The sequence below is a fragment of the Hyperoodon ampullatus genome, assembly GCF_949752795.1.
Source record: "Hyperoodon ampullatus genome assembly, chromosome: 1".
In the NCBI taxonomy this organism is placed as follows: Eukaryota; Metazoa; Chordata; class Mammalia; order Artiodactyla; family Ziphiidae; genus Hyperoodon; species Hyperoodon ampullatus.
In genome coordinates this window covers 220,107,541-220,129,609 of record NC_136914.1, presented here as the reverse complement: position 1 = coordinate 220,129,609, position 22,069 = coordinate 220,107,541, and the positions used below count along the sequence as shown (strand labels likewise).

The window sequence follows — 22,069 nt, the reverse complement described above, 5'->3', positions numbered from 1 at the left end:
TCCAGCCTCAGGTCTCCCCATTCCTGTGGGGTCTGTTACTATATCATTTGGAGACCTTGGGTATTTTCTTTGTTTGCTTAATTCCCAGGATGTTTTTGAATAAAGATGTTTAAAATGATAATAGTGGTTACCATTTGTATTTTACACTTACCATATATCAGGCATTATACTAGGTGGCTTTGGAAACATTCCATTTTAATCTTAATTCCAACCCTAACAGGGAAGTCTTATTTTTCCCATTTTATAGATATGGAAACAGGATTGAAAAGTTAAGCAGCTTCTCCACGGCATCACACAGCCAGTAAGAGGTCTTTGGGATAGAAACCCTTCATCGTACTCCATTGTCTCCCTTTTGGGAAGAAAATTGCTCCGAGGGAAAGAAGTGTCAGCATTGTAGCTCTGTAATAGCCCTGTAATAGCCCAATACTTCTCAAAAGGAAGTTTAAAATAATCCAAGCAATGTAATCTAAAAATCAAACCCAGAAGGATGGAGGTGGGGACGGAGATATGTCATCCTGGCTTTATCTGCTAAGAGACCTAGGCTTGGTAGCTTCTTTTCTTTTCCTTAATTTATACAGCTGTAGCCCTCCTCAACACCTTATTCTGAAACTCAAAAACATGGTGTCACAGCTGGTAATTGTAGAAGGAGGAGGAGAGAGAAGGAAGAAACAGACCCAGTGGAGGAGGAAGTCGCTCCAGCCCTGCCTTTAGATCCAGCCGGGGCTTCCTGGACAAGATGCCGGCTTCCTGGACAAGATGCCGGCTGCCCCTCGCTGCTTCCTCCTTCTCCCCCTCAACGCCTCAGCCCAACAGCCCTTCGTGGGTTAGCCTAGGTGTACGCACAGACCCAAAGCACCTGGGAATAATTTAATTCTCTCGAAGGCACGAGTAATTGAAAATGATACCTTTCCAACCATTTCCCCAAATGGAAAAAAAAAGAGATTCCCTTTAAATAAATATTCAGGGCTTCCCTCGTGGCGCAGTGGTTTAGAATCTGCCTGCCAATGCAGGGGACACAGGTTCGAGCCCTGGTCTGGGAAGATCCCACATGCCGCGGAGCAACTAAGCCCGTGCACCACAACTACTGAGCCTGTGCTCTAGAGCCCGCGAGCCACAACTACTGAAGCCCGCGTGCCTAGAGCCCGTGCTCCGCTACAAGAGAAGCCGCTGCAGTAAGAAGCCCGCACACCACAACGAAGAGTAGCCCCCGCTCGCTGCAACTAGAGAAAGCCCACATGCAGCAACGAAGACCCAACGCAGCCAAAAATAAATAAATAAAATAAATAAATTTATAAATAAATATTCAGCAAAAACAAGCTTGGTGATGTCCACAATGGATTCAGAACTACACATCTGACCACCAGTGGTGTGAAAGCAAAATGCCAAATTCTAGACTTTCCATCCACTGAAGACAGTCGCTGTATATAGAAATCCACAGCCAAGCCGTCTGTCAACAGACTCCTATTTCTTGGAGTTGGGTGTACATGTACCCCTTGGGTGGAGGTGAGCAAAGCCAGAAGATACCCACAGCACATCCATCAGCAGGGCCAATTTGACATCAAAAGATGGGAAATTAAGCAGCAAAATATATGTGCTCCCCGGCATCTACCTGGATATGAGATTGGGTTATTAAACTACCCTGTCACCAAGACAGAAAAGAGACATTTCTTAGATATTGAATCTGATCTGTGGTATCAGCCCCATTCAAGTGAGCAGAATCTCAAAATTCAATATATTCAACAGAAGCACATCACCTGATAACCAAGAGAGTGGAAAATATGGTTTTGACTTGCTTTGCTCTTCTCGTGGCAACTCAAAGCATTATTTTTATGTGGAAATACAATACAATATGGTACACAATAAAAGATTCACATAAAGTTTTACAATAAAACAAGATCTCAAAATTTTTTAACTTGAAGCAGATCGTTGTGGGCTACACAGTAGGGGGTAAGAAAGAGTTCGCTCTCTTCAGCCATGAAGACATTTTAGCAGACAAGGAAGTCAGCCCTGGAAAAGAAAGATGGCCAGGCTGGAACCTCAACCTCAAGAAGACGAACAGTTACCACTCAGTTCACTGCAGGAGAAAAGCCCGTCCCACAGAACTGTAATAGGAAACCTAACCCCTGCCAGGGGCTGGAATGCACTGGAATTGCATTTGGTCAGTTATCTCAGCCCTCACTGCAACTCAGTGAGGCAAGTATAGTTGTGACCTCCCCATTCTACAGATTGGCAAACCGAGGCTAGGTATGTAACCTGTAAGGTGCACAGCTGGGTGTGAACCCAAACTTCACCACCACCCTAGCTCCTGGCAGTGTCTGCCTCAGTGTGGCCACCCAACCTCCCCCAGACGGCTGCCAAAATTCACCTTCACGTGCAACACCCCCTGTTCCCAGGACGCGCACCTCTGACCTTGGCTGGACTTTGTCTGAGGCCTGCCCAGGTCCACGGCACAGCTCCCTCCTGGCGAAAGGTCCACCAGAGCTACTGAGCCTACCCCCAGGGCAAAGAAGCATTCCCTACTTTTGTGTTAAAGTAGGAATGAAGTTGCTGGGCTGAGAGATGAGGGTCACAGTGGGAAGGCTTGGCCTTCTGGATCATTCGATAGCTGTGAGAGCTCTGTGAGGAGCTGGGGTGTTCCAGAGGGCAGCTACTCACCCTGTGGAACTGTTGAGGGCTTGGAGTGTGGCCGGTCCAAACTGAGATGCACTGTGGGTACAAAATACAGCCCAGCTTGCAAAGACTTCATATGAAAGCAAGAATGTAGGATATCAGCTTAATAATTTATATATTGATTGCATGTTGAAATGATAATATTTGTGTTATATTGGGTTACATAAAATGTATTATTGAAATTAATTTTACCTGTTTCTATTTAGTTTTGAATGTGGCTACTAGAAAATTTAGGATTACATTTATGGCTTACGTTCTATTTCTTTTTTTTTTAACATCTTTATTGGAGTATAATTGTTTTACAATGGTGTGTTAGTTTCTGCTGCATAACAAAGTGACTCAGCTATACATAAACATATATCCCCATATCCCCTCCCTCTTGCGCCTCCCTCCCACCCTCCCTACCCCACCCCTCTAGGTGGTCACAAAGCACCGAGCTGATCTCCCTGTGCTATGTTATGTTCTATTTCTATTGGACAGAGCTGGTCTATACCTTCCAGAGGCCTTCGACTGTCTACGAAGAATAAAGTGGAATCTGTTGGGGTCCATTTAGTCAGGTGCTGCTGCCCCTGTAATTCCCCTCGAGGGAGGGGAGACAGAGGTCATCCCACCTGGCAAGCTGCAGGGGAGGGTCCATTCAGAATTCTTTCTGGAAATCCTCAGCCAATGGGAGAGTGGCAGCCCTTTTTCCTAAGAACCCAAAGCACAGGAAAGGTCAGCCCTTTCCCATCCTCATTTCCTTCAAGGACCAGGGCAAAGCAGGTTCTGGAGCCCAGTGATCTAAATAGAAGTAGACCACGGGCCACAAATGCAAGCCCGGAATGCAAAAGCTACATAGGTAATTTTAAAAGGTTGATAGCCGCATTAAAAACAAGAAAAAAATGGGAAATTAATTTCAGTAACATATTCTAACCAAGTACATCCTAAATATTATCATTTTAACATAATAACAATATAAAAATTATTAACGATGTATTTTGTATTCTTTTTTTTTGGCCGCACTGCACGGCTTGTGAGATCCGAGTTCAAAGCGCAGAGTCCTAAGCGCTGGACCACCAGGGAATTCCCTGTGTTCCTTTCTTCACACTAAATCTTCAACCTCAGGGGTGTGTTTTACCCTTACAGCACACCTCCATTCACATGTGACCAGTGGCCGCCAAATTGGACAGCACAACTCAAGAATCTAAAAGTCTACCACCGGACAAATCCGCAACAAGAGCCAAGTGCACAGAACACCCATTATAATGTAAATGTCTACTGCTCTGTAAACTGTGATAAATCACACAACTTCAGCCACTAAGATTTATGTTTGCAAAGAGTTCTGATGGCAGCAGAAAAAAAGGACTCAGAATTTAAACAGGAAGAAACAGTGGATGAAGCGACACTAACATAATAAACACTAGTCATCGTTAGTTGGTGTGGTTGTGGATTCTTCTCTTTTTCTTTATACTTTTCTATACCTTACGAATTTTCTTATATGAATTTAGAAATTATAATTTTAAAATTTAAAGTGATTAAAACAAAGAGCCATGAAATACTTATTGAACTACTACCGTATGCCCGGTCCTGAGATCTTCTTGTTCTCCAAGAAGGTGATAAAACATCCAGGGACTGAAGAAGGAGCTAATATGACATTTATGGGGAGGGGAGGGGAGGACTTTCCAGTTAGACATTTTTTCCTACACTTTAACTGGGAATGTCAAAAATACATACGAGCAGGGGCTGCAGGGAATTTTGTGCTAAGTCAGAAGTGGAGACAAGTGTCCAATGCAGATTAAAACTGCATCTGTCTCGGCAGCAGCGTCCGTATCTCATTGGCCCAGAGTTATGAGAGTCGCCCTTGAAGGGCAGGAAAGGCAGCTGGGTGTCGGTGGAAGTGCTCAGACTCGAAAAACAGGTGATCATGCCTTCTTTCAGCATGTGCAGAATATGCAACAAATCATTTACAAAATGACTGCAGCTGTTTGGTAGGCTACACTGGCCAGCCACAGGTACTAGTTTAAAGTCCAACCCCGCCCCGCTCACACACGTGTGTGCCTGCACACACATACACATACACACACACATACCCATGGAGAGCTCTGGAATAGCCAGAGATCGAAGGATGCTGCACAGCTTGGTCAGAATGTGTCTTTGCCACAGTATCTCCCTCTCCCCCAAAGGATGAAGTTTCCCAGCAGCTGCTGTGCACAACAGGGTGGCAGTTCACTTAGGAAAAGAACAGGCAGGTACGCTGCAAAGTGTGAAGGTCTGGGATTCACAGTTGCATCTATCATTTGTCCCCCTCTAATCTTTAGAGGGGTGTGACTGCTGCTGGTGATTAGACATTCCTGCTTGAGATTAAAACAAAGTTGAGCCCATTTGCCTCAAAAGGTAATGAACGAGATTAGGAGGTGTCGGGCTCAGGTGGTTGGGAGACATGAGGTGTGCTGTCTAAGGGGCCGCAGGGTTTCTTTGGGAGGGGGGATGACCATGTTCTAAAATTGACTGTAGGGATAATTGCACAACTCTGTGAGTATATTAAAAGCCACTGAATTGTACACCTGAAATGAGCAAATTATATGCTTTGTGAATTACATCTCAATAAAGCTGTTAAGGAAAACAAAGATAAGCTCAGATGTGAAAGCAACTCACTCAATTCCTTTTACAGCAATGGAGCTCGTAGTTATCTTAGGCACTGCTTTACCTGTATAAAGAACGGGAGTGACTAGGTGTTTCTTTCTTAGATAAAGACTCATGTATTAGCAGTACCCTCCTTTGCAAAACATCCAGCATGTCTCTGCCAAAGGCACATACCATGGTTCTCCAAAGGCTGCTACCTTTTCACTGACCTTTCTGCTCCTCCCGCACTTCTGGTCTCGTCTGAAATGACCTCATCCATGACATTCGGAGCATCCTTCTCAGGAACCAAAGGTAAGGTGGATGGGCTGGACCCAGCGCTTTTTCTGGGATAAGGTAAAAGAAGCAATAAATATTTAAAAAGGTATTTTTCTCCATGTCCTATTGAAAAGCCCATTTCCCAATTAAAGCTTTAAGTGTCTACTTCACCAAAATCTCTAGAAAAAATTAGCTTCAGGCAGCAAGTGGCTTTGAGATGCTTTGGGACCATTTAGGTCTCTCTGCATAACTCTGCATAAATAAATCCAGATTCAAAAGCAGATGTATTTGGACTCCAGAAAAACTTCTGATTGACCATAACCTATGACCTTATAGTGCACTGCCAGCCTGTAAACATTTCAGGCTTTGCGAACAGTTTCAGTTAGAAGAATTAAAAGAACACAAGACAAGGAATAAGACACATTAAACAGACAGCTCCCATGCCTCCAAACCACTTCTCACATTTTTCAGAATCACAGCACATCCAGAGATTGTGAGCAGGTAAATTTAAACAATTAGATATGGAAAATTCACCTTCTTCAAACCACCCATCTCTTTGACTGACTTTTTAAAACCAATTGGGAACCAGTTTTGAGGCTGACCCCCTATTCCCATAGGAATGTATTCTTGTAAGTACCTCTCGGCGTCGAGCGCTTCTGGATGCAGCTCCAGGTCCCGAATCTCGTCAGGTTCTGCAGGTGAGTAGACACGCACCTTCCCTTCCCCAGCAGGAGCGGGGGGCTCAGGCCCGGGCTGCCCCTCAGCCTGCGGGTGCCCGGCCGGGCTGTCCCCGCTCGGGGCGGCTGCAGCCTCCATCCTCAGAGCCGCTTCACAGCAGCCGGGGTCCCCACGGCTTCCTGGCAGAGCCGAGGCACAAGCCACACCAGAGAACATTCTCGTAGCACCTGCTTCAGGCAGGTGGGCAGACACACGTGCCCCGGCCTCAGCTGTGCTCAAAGTGACGTCACCCTCTGCTTCCCTAGCAGCTTCTGCTCCCAAGCCGGGCTCCAGGGGAGTATCCGCCACTTCCCCAGCTGGTGGCTCCAGGGTGCTCTGGGTGCCCAGGGTGTTCTGTGTTTCTGAGATCCCAGCAGCACCTCCATGCCTCCTCTCACCCCTAAGTGTGTCTGGGTTACAGGCCTCACTGATGGCCTCGGCCACAATCGGAATACCCCCATGGGGAGATGATGCTCCCTGGGCAGAGGTGGACACTGACATGTCACCCAGAGCCCCTGGGTGAGAAAAGCCCTGGCCACTATCTTCTCTGGGTCGACTGTCTCGGCTAGATGTTTCCTGGTGCTGTTTTCCAGAAGGAATTCTGTCGTCTTGAACTGTGTCCCCTTCTCCATGGCTCTGGGGAGCCACCTGCAAGTCAGCATTGGGAATCTCTGGAGAAGTCACCTGTGAAGACAGACCCGAAGCTGATTCCGGCTGGCCGCTTTCTTGCTGTGAGTGGGCCTGGCTCTCAAGCTCCGGCCAGCCTTCCCCAGCCCCCTCTGGCTTCTTGCTTTCTGTCAGCATCTGTGGAGGCCCACTCATTTCCTTCCCCACACTGGCACCTGGCAGGCTCTGCTCTGCAGCTGGCCGTGCCGGCCCCGGCAGCTTTTCCGGAGCTGGATCCTGGGGACCCAGACAAGAAATCTCAGCCTCTACAGTCAGCTCTTGCCTCTTCTCCTTTGACTGTATCCAGAGTCCGGCAGAAGTGGTGGGGAGAGGGGCGATGGCCACTCCTTGAGTCCCATCTGGAAGCTTCTCTGGGCTTGGCGTGGCGAGGTCCTTGCCCATCACACTCTTCCCAGCTCCTGCCTTTTCTCCCAGTGTGCTCTGGGGCCGATCGGCGGTCAGGGCTCCAAGTACAGACTTCTCAAAGATCTTGGTGATGTGCTCCCTGAAGTCAGGGAGCCCAGCGATCATACTGGTCTGCCTGGAGCCTGCGTCTACACCAGCTGATGCTCCCTTCCTGGGGTCCTTGGAAGGGTCTACCATCCTCTCCCCACTGCGCTCTCTCTCCCTTGCTGCATCACCTGCCGTGCTCTCCTCACCGGCAAGGTCTGCTGAAAGTTCACTGGGCTTGGCACTTGCCCCGGGAGTTCCTGACCCTTTCTGTTCCTCTGTGGTCTGCTTTCCCTTGGCCAGAAGTGGCACCCTGTCCAGGTAGGGCACGGAGTCCGCAGGTCCCTCAAAGGTCCCAGCTTGGGGGCTTCCGCTGCTGGCTGGCACGGCAGAGACTTCCTCACCTGCAGCTCCTGGTTGCCAGAGGGAGGCAGGGGAGCCACACGGTACCGTCGTGGAGGAGGCGTCTTCCCAGACAAGCAGGGGCTCCCGTGTGGGACAAGCGCTTTCACCAGGAGCTCTGAGGCCTTGAGGTGAAACAGCTTTCACGCCACTGTCTCCTGCTCCTTTCCTGGCAGCACCCTCCATATGCAGGTAAGGAGTGTCAGGGGCAGCCTCTTCTGGTGGCCTGGACGACAGGAGCCTCTTTGGGTCAGGGACAGCCTGGGCTGCAGAAATATCCAGCACGCTCCTGGGAATCCCACCCAGCTCTCTGGCTGGCAGCAAGGCATCCTGGCAGCTGGCGGAGGGCTGCTCAGCTTGGCAGGGCTCACCTAGGGCACAGGTAGAAGCTTCCTCCCCAGGGGAGGGGCACTGCTGTGTTGGCAGGAAGCCAGCACTCCGAGCAGCTTCTCCTGGCTCCCCCGGAGCCCGCTGTGTCCCCAGGTCTCCTCCGTCGGCATTCCCACCAATCTCAGGAGTGCCACCACACGCACCTTCATCCTCGGCTGATGGGAAACTTTCAAGAAGCTTTTGGGCCTCTGCATCCGTGGCAGTGGGACGTTCCATTTCCTTCTGGGGGGCTAACCCCGATTGCCGCCTGTCCTCCTGGGTTTCATCACCGGCCTCTCTCTCTGGGGCCTCCTGGGTGGGTGTGACTCTGGAGCCGGCAGGTGCTGGAGCTGGTGGGCAGAGAGCTGCCTTCAGGAGAGCTACTGAATCAGGCCGACAAGGCGGGGCCCCCACTGTGTTCCCACTTGCCTTCTCTGTCTTCCCCAAGTCCTGGAGCGGGGGCCAAGCGTCAGCTGCTTCCGAAATGCCTGCATCCCCGAGACATGCCTCTTCATGCTGGCTGCCAGCTTTCCGCCCATCAACCAGCTCCTGCTGGGACTTGTTTGGCCCCTGTCCAGCACAGCAACTTTCCTTTCTGCTCAAGCTACGTGCAAGAGAAGAGTCTTGTAAGGTGTCTACTGCAGGAGGTGGGCCCCCGGACAGCTGACTGCCACTGCCTTCTCGCTCTTGCCCATTCCCCCCTAGTGCAGGCAACTCCGGTCTCTTTGGTGCTGACAACTCCGACTGCTCTGTCGTACGATTCTCCGGAACTGTGTGCCCGGGAGCTGAACTTGGAGCATCAGACAGACTGCCCTTGGGGAGCTCACTTTGAAGTTCTGATTCAGAAGCCTGTTCCTTTGCTCCATGAGTGGGCAAGCTCACATCTTCCCGAGGTTCCATAGGTATGTGGATTTGGGGAGAATCTGCACCCAGGTTCTTAAACTCTGCATCACCTGGGTAAGTCTCTTTCTCGCTTTCGCACTGTTGGGACTTCTCCCTGAGCGTTTCAGAGATGGATGCTTCTGGGTCCATTTGGGACTGCTGGAGACGGTTCTCAGAATACAGTGAGGGCCTCTCAGATGCAGCTACTCGTATCCCACTGTCCCCCGGGCAGGACAGGTTTTCCTGCTGATCTTGCTCCAGGCTGAGGGCCGTGAGCCCACGGTCCACTGCCAAGTTCTCCTCCTCAGCAGGAGGTAGCCCATCGGTGTGGACTTCCTGTCCAGCTGCATCACGCCCCAGCCCATGGGCGTGCGGTGATGTCAGCAAGCCCTCCCCATCATAGCTGCCGGGCTTCTGCGGGGATGGGTGGCTCCTCGTCTTTATTTCAGATTTGCCCTCCGCCTCCTGGGCTTTGGGGACGACCTCTGTAGCAGGAGTTGACAGGAAATCCGATTTCTCTGATTCTAAAGCAGGAAGAGGGTCCATTCTTCCCAATCCCCCCACATCCTGAAAGGTGTCAGGATACTTGGTCTGCAGTCCTGGCCCCTGCCAGACAGCTCCCTCGGGAAAAACGTGTTTACCGGCTCCATCCAGCCCAGAGGGTGGGATGGGATCCTGCTCGTGGAGCTGCTGCAGTGAAGCAGATGCATGGACCACTTGGGTTTCTTCCATCATCCCGTAGGGCGCCGAGCTCCAAACTGCATCTTCTGATGGAGAGCCGGGCCTGTCCACGTGCCCGGGGGCCTCCTTTTTGAGCGGCTGTGCTGAGGCCACGCTGGGAAGGCTGTTGCCCGCCACATCGCCAGTTAGCTGTGAAAGCTCATCCTTTTCCCCCTTGGGGTCAGGCTTGCAGCCACAGGCTTCGGGGTGCTCTCCCTGAAGGGTCCCAGGATCTGCACCCTCAGGTGGCTCTGGGGCTGCTTCCTGTCCTCTAGGGTCGGCCCCAGGTAGTCTGCTTTCCTTAGCCACAGCTGGACCTTCAGGGGCTTTGGCTTCATCCTTTGGCCCCAGTGACCTTCTGGCACTTTCCACTGATGCATCGGGAGGGGAAAGAGGCAGGAGCCCTTGCTGGAGCTCGTGGCTTTGCTCCCTTTTCCAGAGCGCTTCCCTCTCCTCCGGGGGTGAAGGAACAGGAACCTCTCCGGGGCCGCCGTCTGGACCCGCTCCCTCTGCTCCGAGGTCCGATGCGTGCTTCTCCTGTCCTGCCAACCCCGCTTCTGCCCGCCCTTTAGCCAGATCTGTAAGAACAGGCCTCTCAGCACCGGAAACCATCTCTCTGGGCTGTTCTGCAGCAGCAGAGGCCCGAGCAGCTGGCCGTGAAGTGAGGCTTGAAGCTGGGTCCGTTTCCTCCGTCGCTGCGTGTGGGGCAGGCTCGGGGCTCACAAGCAGGCCCCCCTCGGGCTGGCCACCTGCCGTCACACAGACGGCCTGACGGGGCTCGGCTCCATGCCTCCCTGTCTGCGAATGACCCCGAGCATCAGGGGCATCCAGAGTCTCCTCCCAAGAGGCCTTGGCCCCCGGGGCCAGGGCAGGACCCAGCGACTCCCAGGGCAGCTCTGTGGGCGGCGGATGCGCTCCCACTTGCCGCGGGCAGCTTTCCTGGGCAGCAACCTTCGCTTCGGCTACTTGGGTCACCCCTGGAGCACTCCCGCTGGGAGGGCAGGCCCTGAGCACTCCCGAGTCATCGGTGACGTCCTGAGGCGGCCCCTCCGCTTGGCATTTAGGGGCTGGATCTTGCGGGCTCAGGTTCTCGGGTTTTGCGGGGGACTCTTCCAGGCTGGCTGAGCTCTCTTGGCCTGGTTGGGCTGCAGCAGGGGCCATGGGGGCTCCCCGCCCAAACTCTGGCAGGGGAAAGCCACCTGCAGCCTCTTTCCCTTGGGACTCAAAACCACGAGGCCAGCCATCCTCTCCACACAGCTGCACCTCCATCGGCTCTCGAGGAGCAGCTGCTGAAATCCCCGGCAACTGGTCAATGGAGCTGGAGGAAGACAGTTTCTGCCATTCTTCTTCCCTCGGTCCTGTCTCTCTTCTGGCGCTGGGGGCGACTGCAACCACCCTGCGCTGAGTAGAGCTGTCCATCCCAGGGACAAAGGCTGCTGGGGCGTATCCTGGGGCATTTGGGGAAGGTTCCCTCTGGGGGTGCTGAGCCAGGGGACAATCTTCAGGTTCCGCTGCTGGGCTTGCCAAGCCACCTTCCGGGGCGCCCTTGGCAAAGGGCACGGAGGCCAAGGGACTCCCTTGCTCCCAGGGCTCCGGTGGGCTGGGCAGTGGAGAATCTTCTTGGCTCCTGGCTTCCCGTGGGTGCTTCCTTGGCTCAGTCACCTCTGGGGACGTGATGCAGGGATACCGGCTGGCAGCACCTTCAGAAGTGGAGCAGGAACCTCCGTGCCCGACGCTGCCAACAATGAAAACATTTATTGTTTTATCAGTTCTCATGGATGCCAAGGACAGAGCCACAGCCCAGGCAGAATCACTCCACACCTCTCCCCACCAAAGGCCACAATGCACACCATCCTCATGCATCTCGTTCCTCTCCGTGAAGAGACACCCCCCCAATCCCACCCCTCCTGTAACCATGACATGTGCCCTCACTCTCTGCAAAACTTAGTGCAGAAAACCTCAAACATTCAATCTGAGGCTTTCCATGCTGGTCAGTTGTGAACCGGGAAATAGGGAAACTAATTCATAATTGTCTACAATGCAGGAAACTCAGAACATTTTAAATAAATATAAACCATGACAGAGAATTTGGATGAGCTCTGTGTAGTTTACAAAGAGGTCCTGAACACTTCTGCGGATCCTTAGATGTTCAGGAGAAAGGCAAAAATGGGCAAAGCCAAGCTTTGAAATAAAGAGCTATTCGTGACCAAAAGTTAACTTGATTCTTTACATTCAGTGGGTGGTACTGTGAGGCATAATCCCAAAATCAATTCTATTCAGCTGTGGAATTTCTGCATATGACCTACATATAAAATTCCTGGGAGCTGAATTACCTTCATACCCATATGTGTCTCAGCTTGAACTTACTTTGCTGTACAGTGTGTAAAGAAAAACTATGAACATGCAGGAAACTTGGGGGAATGTGGCTTAGAGTTATGGACTTGCTATAGATCATCAACTATCCAGTTATTGTAAAATAGCTTATCACATGCCATATTTAGACTGTGTTTCTCAATTCTATATAGTTTTAATTAGGTGTATTTTTTAAATTTAAAAGCAATATACAGCCAATACAAAAGTTTGAAAATGTAGAAAAAATGCTTGCCACCTGAAGTGTTCTAGTGAATTTCCTTTTTTTCCTACACAACTCTTTAGGGGGTGCAATTTTTGTTATTTTTACATAGCTGTGATTCTATATACTTTTATGATCATATATCTTTCAGTATCAAAAGAAATTGCTCAAGGCAAAGTTAACAGAAGTATGGTTTTTCTAAGGCTTTTACCATGTTCTTTGAAATTATTACAGGGAGGAAAGTTTATGCCATCTTCTTGTAACTATTACATACACACATATTCACATATTCATAGACCCACAGTGTTTTGGATACGACCAGAGGAAAGATTCTATTCTACATGTCCACTACCAAAATCCAGTCTTTCCATGCAGGGCAACGCATATACATTCGTTTATGAGAGATGCATATAGTGGGAAGATGAAGTACATTTCTGTTCAAATTTAGAAATATGTGTTATAGACTGAATTGTGTCCCTCTAAAAATCCATATGTTGAAGTCCTCATCTATAATGTGACTGTATTTGGACACGGGGCCTTTAAGGAGGTTAATTACGGTTAAGTGAGGTCATAAGAGGGAGGTCCTAATCCAGTAAGACTGAAGTCCTTATAAGAAGGGGAAGGGACACCAGGAGTCGCTCACATAGACAAGAAGGCCATGAGCAGATGCAGCAAGAAGGTGCCATGTGCAAGCCAAGAAGAAAGGTCTCACCGGAAACCAACCCTCTAGCCCCCTAAACTTGGAATTCCCTAACTGAAAAAATAAATTTCTGTCATTGAAGCCACCCAGTCTGTGGTCTTCTCTTATGGCAGTGTGAACAGACTAATACAATAGGTATATTGGGCATTTATTGTACTATCCTTTCAACATTTTTAATGTTTCAAAATTTCCAAAATGAAAAGCTGGGAAAATAATAATGGATGAAATTTATTGGACATCAGTGCTTTACATGGATTATCTCATTTAGCCCTACAAATAGCCATGCAAGATGGATATTATCACTGCCATTTTGCAGACAAGAACCCTGAGAACAGAGAGGTTAAGCTTGAATCTGTTGGGCCATAATCTTCTTATTCACTCTATGCTGCCTCCAAAAATAAAAACTTCCATGGAGGGGGACATTGTTTGTGTCCCCAAAATTCAAATGTTGAAAACTAATCCCCAAGGTGATGGTATTAGGAGATGGGGTCTTTGGGAGGTGATTAAGTCATGAAGATGGAGCCCCCATAAAGGGATTAGTGCCCTTATAGAAGAGACCCGAGAGAGTTTCCTTGCCCCTTCTGCCTTGTAAGGACGCAGAGAGGAGGCGTCCATCTGTGAACTCGAAAATGGACCCTCACCAGACATGGAATCTGCTGGCACCTTGATGTTAGATTTCCAGCCTCCAGAACCACAAGAAATAAATGTCTGTCGTTAAGCCATCCAGTCTATGGTATTTTTATAGCAGGCTGAACAAACTGAGACAGAGGGCAAAAGGCTCTTTACCTGGCTCCATTCCAGCCTCTCGCCAAGCCCTTCACCTATGAAATGTACATGACATCCTTGAAGGAGGTGTGTACACATGTCACCACACTAGTTGTCCTGATTTAATGCTTGTTCCTGCACATATGACATTGAAAATATTTCAGATGGACCCAAGAGAGAGAGTTGGCTACTATCTCAAGCAGATTAGCATTTTCAGACCCAAAGCAAGGCTGACAAAAGCAAAGAAGAGAAAACTCAGAGGGTAAGTTATGTGAATCCCTCTAATCCTCACATGGCCATGAGGACGGACGTGCCCATGGAGAGCCCTGGCCCCATGCTGACTGACACGTGTGAAACCACCAGGTGTGCAGGTAACGGGCCTTGGCCTGGCCTCTGCAGAGCAGCATTTCTGGAAATCAATGGATTGTTCCAGAACCAGCAACTCTGCACTCTTGAATCTGGCCATTTTCCTTTTAATAAACACTTTACACTGAATTGTGTCCCAATCTTTAACTAGGGTGTAAAAGGTTTAGTAGCTAATGAGATCAATGGTGTGTAATTCATAAATGAAGTGCTCCTATTTATGTTTGCTTTTTCAAGAAGTGCAGAACACAGCCCCTCTGCGCTGGTAACAAAACAAACAAAGCAGCTTTGTTGTCCTGTCTCTGAAAGCAGCTGCTAGCTCAGGAGAGTGTGTGGCTTCCCTTCAGGCTGCCTGAAGTCAGGACCATCTGGGGACGAGATGACAAATTCACTCAATTTGGGCACCTGAAAAGCTGCAGGTCTTTGGAGACAGCAACAAGGAACACATCTCCCAGAGTGTGAGCATACGACTCCATTCAAAATAAGGACCCAGCCTTGGTTTATTTTGCCTAAGCTGGGCACCAGCAATCTCTGTGATTGCCCATCAGAAGCCAATTTTTAAAACCAGATTAAAGCCACTCACCAAGAGCAGATTTGCCCAAGGGCAGGAAAAATTCTAAGAACTCATCTGTGAGGGCTCTGCTTTAATGGAAGCTTCCATAATGTCCTTTTGTGCTTCAAGATTGAATCACAATGTGTAGGATGGAGGTTCAGCTCAGAATCCAAAGGCAAGCTCTTGTGGGCTGGGCAGCGTGTTCTCAATGGAAGGCTTTCAGCCCAAAGTGGGCACAGCCTTTGAATTGAGGAGGGGAGGGCACAGCCTCCCCGGTACAGACCAGACGTCCCCAGCCAACAAAGCGAGAGGCATGGGGCTCAGAGACCTGGGAGGAGGGGTGATTTGCTGCAGCAAAGGTCTAAGCAGAGGATGGAGATGCAGAAAATGTCCTCCCCACCACCCTAGCTGGAGACAATCACATCCAGATGGGTTCCTAAATGAATAGCTCTGAAGACACACACTCAAGCCAAGTAGGAATGCTTAAAAAGAGGAAGGAGGCTGGTGGAGGGAAAAACAAGCATGCCCCTGCACTACCAGGCTTTAAGGGAACCAGCAAAACCATAAAGCAAAATCGTCAAGATGGAGAGTCGCCACTGACTGTGCTAAGCACTTCAGCTATGATTACATTTAATCCACACAGTAGCCAGGCAGAGTGGATGCTCCCCACTGCACAAATGAAGAAATATTCCCAGAGAGGTTCAAGACCAGACCCGGGTCACACGCGGAGCTCCCATGGCAAAGCAAGATCAAGCCCCGCCTGGCTCCAGGACCCTGCTGTCTTCTGCTTCCCTGTACTTGCTGGCCTCGCCTCTCCTGGACCAATGCAGCAGCCTCTTCTCCCACCCACTCTGGCCCCTGCATTCTGTTCTCCAGGCTGCAGCCAGAGCAATGGCTTAGAAGTGAAAGCCTGACCCTGTCACCCTCCTGGGAAGACTCTCCGGTGGTAGCTTCACTCTGCAATTGGCTGTGCCCCCAGCCTACCTTTCCGGCTTCATCCCACACAGAGCTCCCCATCCGTGCATTTTCCTGGAGCTGGAGCCCTCCTAGTCCTCCCTGCATATCTCAGCCCCAATCTTCACTTTTCGATGAAACCTCCCTGGACGGGCCTCTGGGATCAGATCTCCTTCTACAGCACTACATAGTGAGGGCACTAGTCACAGCTGCCATCAAAAAGGATGACCATTTCTCCCACTGGAGTATAATGGAGTCTGGGTCTTGCCTCTTTTCAATATTGTATCTCAGTGCTTGGCATACTGCAAACATTGAATATATGAATGCATGAGTGGATGGATGGATGGATGGATGGATGGATGGATGGATGGATGGATGGATGGACAAATACAGCTAAACGCAAATCAAGGATTCTAAATATGCAGAAATGCTCCCAAATCCTGCTTGTTTGACTTGAAGATTAGGAAAGTTCTTTTCATCCATACAATCAGAGCACTCTAGTGATTAGTCCAAACCTCTCATTTTATAGGAATGAGGAAACTTGAGGCCCAGGAAAGGCAAAGTACGTTTGTTTAAATACCTCTGCCAAAGAAATGAGGTTAAGGCAGCACTACTCAACCACATGTCCCTTTGCGCACTGGTGGGTCTGATAAGTTAGGGGGTACACTGCAAGTGATTTGTTATTAATTATAAAGCACAGAAGTCTGCGAATGATTTGTAATTTTCATAAGTTAGCCTAATTCAAAAGATGATAAGGTGTCCCCACAGAACATCGTCCGTTACTCATTTTGCACCTGCTGCAGTTTCTGGAAAAGGAAAGCATGGGGCCGAGGGAGATCCAGCAAGTTAGACCACAGACCCTGGGGACCACCTGTCCTCGAGCACGGCTACCGGCTGGGGCTGGGGTGAGGGACACGGGGGCTGTGGGTGCTCCTTGGCTTCTGCGTCACGCCGTGGCCCACACATCAGGGGCTTTTCTGACACTTCTGAGTTCTCAGAGAAGCCTGACACTTCTGCCTTATTCTCCACTCCCTTCGGGTCGTCGCCCCAGGAAGTGAGGCTTCTCTGATTGGTTAGATGGGGAAGGCAGCCCCCCCGTAGGTCCAGTCTTCCCATGGGTGGGAGTTAAGGTGCTCAAGGTCACTGAGATGAGCTCACCCACGGTGCAGCCCCTCTCCCCGCTGCCTGCATGTAGCGAGCTCGCTGGGGCCAGCCCTCCCCGCCCTTCAGGGCAGCCTGCCCTCGCACACAGCCTGGCGCCGGTGGGAGTTGATTCCGGGCACAATATGCCGAGCCCCTGGTTGGCTCTTCCTCCAGTCTAGCCTCGCCAGTGATCAAGCTGGCTTCCTTCTCCCTCTCTGACTCCGGCCATCTCCTTCACAATTGATTCAGAATCTGCTGCGACCACTGACCTTCAACACCCCCTGAGAGGAGTTCAGGGCGGAGATCAGGAATGAGGCCCTCTGTGCTCTGGGGAAAACTGGCAGAACAGGGCTTCAGAGAGAGATTTTCAGGAGGAGGTTTTATGAGCCCATGTCCTGCATCTCCTCAGATCTAGAAAAGCACTAAGATCATGAACAGAGACATCTGCTCCTCGTGCCCAGCAGCGGCCTTCTGCTGAGACGTGTGCTTGACTGCACGCACCCCCTTCACTGAAATCATATGTAACACTGACCTTCCCCCACCTCTTCGGAGCAGCTCCTCGGAGCTCTCTGAGAGGCTGGCTCCCGGGCTGTCGTCCTCATTTTGCCCCAAAGAAAACCTAACCTACGGGACTTCCGCGGTGGCGCAGTGGTTGAGAGTCCGCCTGCGGATGCAGGGGACGCGGGTTCGTGTCCCGGTCCGGGAGCGTTCCGCGGAGCGGCTGGGTCCGTAAGCCGTGGCCGCTGGGCCTCCGCGTCCGGAGCTTGTGCTCCCCAGTGGGAGAGGCCACAGTAGTGAGAAGCCCGCGTACCGTAAAAAAAAAAAAAAAAAAAAAGTGTGTGTGTGTGTGTGTATATATATATATATATACTTTTTTTTTTAACGGACGCCATAACTGCTCACTTAGGTTGACTCCCGCACTGTGAGATAGATCACCATTCCAGAACCTTCAGAGAAGGAATTTACATGGTGAGTGATCTGTGCAGAGCAAAGACTCTCAAGTTAATAAGGATATGACAACCACCATGCTTTAACAACTATAACATGGTATTTCACGGAGAAAGGCACCTCCTCAGAAACTTCTGTGTGGTCCAAGCAGATTAGGTCCAATCCACACTCACAGTCTTAACTTGTCCGAACAATGCTCCCTATATGGATGCCAGTGAGCCTGCTGACCTTGGTAGCCCTGTCAGACAGCTTAGTATTTTAAATCCAGTGTTAACTCTTTTCTGTGCTCATTCTGCATTAGAAAAAAGAAAGACCACAATGCTTAAGCAATCCACGCAACAAAGGAAAGAAAATTATTAGTAGGTTCTAAAGAGTTATTGGGGAAAATGGGGTGTGTGTATTGGGGGCTGAATAAAACACCAAAGCATCCTTAGTATTCAGCCTGTACTTTGCCACATGAACTTTTATTTGATTTCAAGGTCAAGGTGTTGGTCCACTCATGAGACTTCATTAACCAGCATAATGAGGGGAGGGCACAGGCAACTGAATTCCAAAGAGAATTCAAAAACTGTCCTCTAACCAATTTTTTTCAGCAGCCCTCATGTGGGTGTTGACCAAACTGTGTGGTTCCCAGCCTCAGTGCTGGGCTTGGAGTGTGACCCCCCAGCCTTCCCTGTAGCTGGAATGAACTCCGTGTCTCCTCCTCTGTCTGTCTGTCACTGTACTTCAAATGTATGTAGATATTATCACAAGAAAACAGAAATTCATTTAAATGCATTTCTGGCATAATAATTACTTTTGATCATTTGGATGTTTCTTAATGATCAATTACCAAAAATAAAACTACAATCCCATTAGAGGAGGCATCTGGGTTTCCTGTTTGTTTGTCTGTTTTTAATCTAATAAGATATTTATTGAAGAAGATAAGTAAGATGTGATCACAAAGTGAGATTTCCATAAATGTTATTCATAATAAATAATCAAATGTCTTTAATGTTGTATACAGGTAGTTTTTTTGTTTGTTTGTTTGGTTGGTTGGTTTTTTACATTTATATATATTCATTTTCAGATTCTTTTCCATTATAGGTTATTATAAGATACTGAGTAGATTTCCCTGTGATATACAGTAGGTCCTTGTCATTTTCTTACTTTATGTATAGTAGTGTGTATACGTTAACCCCAAATTCCTAATTTATCCACCATCCCCGTCCCCCAGTATCCTCTTTGGTAACCATAAATTTGTTTTCTAGAGGCATCTGCTTTTACTCACAATAAAGATTTTTAAAATTCTAATAAGCACAAATCAAGGAGTTGGGTAGAGGGGCTTCCCTGGAGGTCCAGTGGGTGAGACTGCGCACTCCCAATACTCCTAGGTTCACTCTCAGGTTGGGGAACTAGATCCCGCACGCATGCCACAACTAAAGTATCTTGTGTGCTGCAACTAAGACACAGTGCAGGCTAAATAAATAAATTAAAATAAATATGAGAAAAAAAAGGAATTGGGTAGAATGTTTAACTGAGAATATGAAGATTTCCTGAATTGTAAGTTAAATCCCACTAGTCATCCATGGAAAAATGCAAATGACAGTTTTGCCCATGTGCTCGGATTATGGGGGTGTTTTTATTTTATTTTGACACCACAAGGGTATTTTGGACAAGAAATAGTGGGAAACATGTTTTTGTTATATTCCTTCTTGATAAGACTTCTAACATATATTAGAATAATTTTCCTCCCTTAGTCAACAAAGTGCAAAACAGAGAACACACTGGAATTTTCCCTTGATGACTGAAAAATCTTTCAGTGAATTTGGGCCACTCTCTGAAAAAGAAGATGTTACCAATATCACCTACGTGAGACTGAGCTCAAAAATGTGACTAAGTGTTTCTTGTTAGAGCAAGCCTCAGGGATGATCCATTTTGCTGAGATCTGTCTCTCTGTGATCCCACCGGTCTACATGGTGGTGTGGGTGGTGGTGATGAGTCAACATTAGTGGTGGCCAAGCTGGTTCAATGTCAAAGACATAAAGACCATCCTAGTCTCTTTCCCAGCTGTAACACAGCTGCAGTGACGCATTTGGGAAGATTAACTGCTGTCAAAGTTGGCATTTGAGGCTGTAAAAGGACACAAGAGACAGCAAGTGGCTGTGATACAAGCTGCTCTTGAAGAGAAAAGAGAAACAACTCTTGCCCCTAGCATCCTCTCTCTTACTATAATTTTTTTTCTAGAAGGGTCTCCCCACCTCTCCCAAAATAAATGCCAGGTGTTTTTTTGCTGCATTTCCATTTAAAGAAAAAAATTTGATATGGTGGTTTTTCAAAGTTTTCAGGGAGCCAGGGTTGGAAAATTTCATATAAAGAATTATTAACTAACAGGAGGTTGGGCTGATGGGGGATTGGCTTCTACAGGAGATGTGGGAAATGAAGGGCAGTGATCCCTGGAGATGGAACGTAACAGAGTAAGCCCTGCTCTTGCCCCAGCTTAAGGCCTGGAGAAAGTGGCCCAGGGTGGGGGAACCCAGCTGGAGCCAGATAGTCTCCCTGACTTAAGGAGATGGAGCTGGGTGCTGGCGGGGTGGTGACCAAGGCATGTAAAGTTCCCAAGGCAGAGCACCAAGAAGTGAAAGCTGGGCAAAGAGAGAACTTGGAGTTGTACAAAACACTGATCGGCACATATATGTACGGAAACCACATGGGACTAGGTACAGACCACCTGAAAAGCTTATAGGGAAGAATCCTTAAAGCTAATACAGGGCTGGGAATAGTTCCCATTCCTACCAACCAGAGTGGAAAACCTCATAATTCATGGGACGTCTGTTAGAGTACTAAGAAGGGTGTTACCTCAGTAGTGGAGAAAATTAACCCTAGACTAAACACTGCTCTGGTCTCACCTTAAAAGCAAAACCCAAAAGGATTAAGCTAATCCAAATGACTGCATCCCAGAGCAAAGTTCAAGAATATTTATAGGAATACAAAAATATCCAGAATCTGAAAGCTTAAAGTCCACAGTGCCTGGCATTCAAAGAAGCAGGAAAATAGACCCAGACTGAAAAGAAAACTCAATTAATCAAAGTCAACCCAGAAATTGTGCAGATAACAGAATTAGTACACAAGGACTTTTAAAAAAGTAAATAACTGTATTCCATATGCTCAGGAGGCTAGATGAAGGATTGAGCATGGTAAGTACAGACATGGAAGGTATAAAAAAGACCAAATCAAACTTCTAGAGATGAAAACTACAATGCCTGAAGTGAAAAACACACTGGGAGGGATTAATAACAGATTAGTCATTACAGAGAAAAAGATTAGTGAACTTGAAGACATAGCAGTAGAAACTCCCTAAAATGAAACACAAAGAGAAAAAGACTTAAAAAAAGAAAGAACAGATCATCAGTGAGCTGTCAGACAACTTCAAGCAGCTGAATGTATGTGTAGTCAGGGTCCCCAAAGGGGGCAGAGACATTAAAAAAAAAACAGTTGAAGAAATAATGGTTGCAAAATTTCCAACTATGATGCAAACTGTAAACCCACAAATCCAAGAATCTAACTTCTAGCGCAGGAAACAAGAAGAAACTTACACCAAGGCATATCATAACCAAATTGCTTAAAACCAGTGAAAAAATAAAAAACATTAAAATCAGCTGGAGGAAAAAAAAGACAGAAGAACAAACTTAAGGATGACATCAGATTTTGGAAACAATGCAAGCTAGAATAGAGTGGGATATCTTTAAAGCAATAAAAGAAAAAAAAAACTGTCCAACTAAGGACTCTTTGCACAGTGAAAATATCTCTCTAAAACACAGATGAAATGAAGTTTTTTTTCAGGGACTTGCCTAGTGGTGCAGTTAAGAATCTGCCTGCCAACGCAGGGGCCGCGGGTTTGAGCCCTGGTCTGGGAAGATCCCACATGCCGTGGAGCAACTAAGCCCGTGTGCCACAACTACTGAGCCTGTGCTCTAGAGCTTGCGAGCCACAACTACTGAGCCCTCATGCCACAACTACTGAAGCCCAGGTGCCTAGAGCCCGTGCTCCACAAGAGAAGCCACCGTAATGAGAAGCCTGTGCACTGCAATGAAGAATAGCCCCCTCTCGCCGCAACTAGAGAAAGCCCCCGCGCAGCAATGAAGACCCAACTCAGCCAAAAATAAATAAATAAAATAAATAAATTTTTAAATATATATATATAAAACACAAAAACTGATAAAAGCAGAAGTGGACAAATCTACAATTATAACCTAATAGTTCCATACCCTTTTCTCAATAATTTATTCAACAAGTAGATAGAAAATCAGTACAGATATAGAAGACTGGAACTACACTA

At 48.3% G+C, this 22,069-nt stretch overlaps 1 protein-coding gene across 1 annotated transcript in view; it reads right to left on the bottom strand.

Annotated features, from left to right (window-relative positions):
- The window catches only part of TACC2 (transforming acidic coiled-coil containing protein 2), a gene marked incomplete at its 5' end in the record, with an annotated part of 174,509 nt that overhangs the window by 133,904 nt on the left and 18,536 nt on the right, over positions 1-22,069 (bottom strand). Inside the window, 2 exons of the mRNA XM_079706374.1 lie at positions 5,502-5,615; positions 6,185-11,488. Coding sequence (XP_079562500.1) covers positions 5,502-5,615; positions 6,185-11,488 — 5,418 coding nt within the window. The remainder of the gene's footprint in view (positions 1-5,501; positions 5,616-6,184; positions 11,489-22,069) is intronic.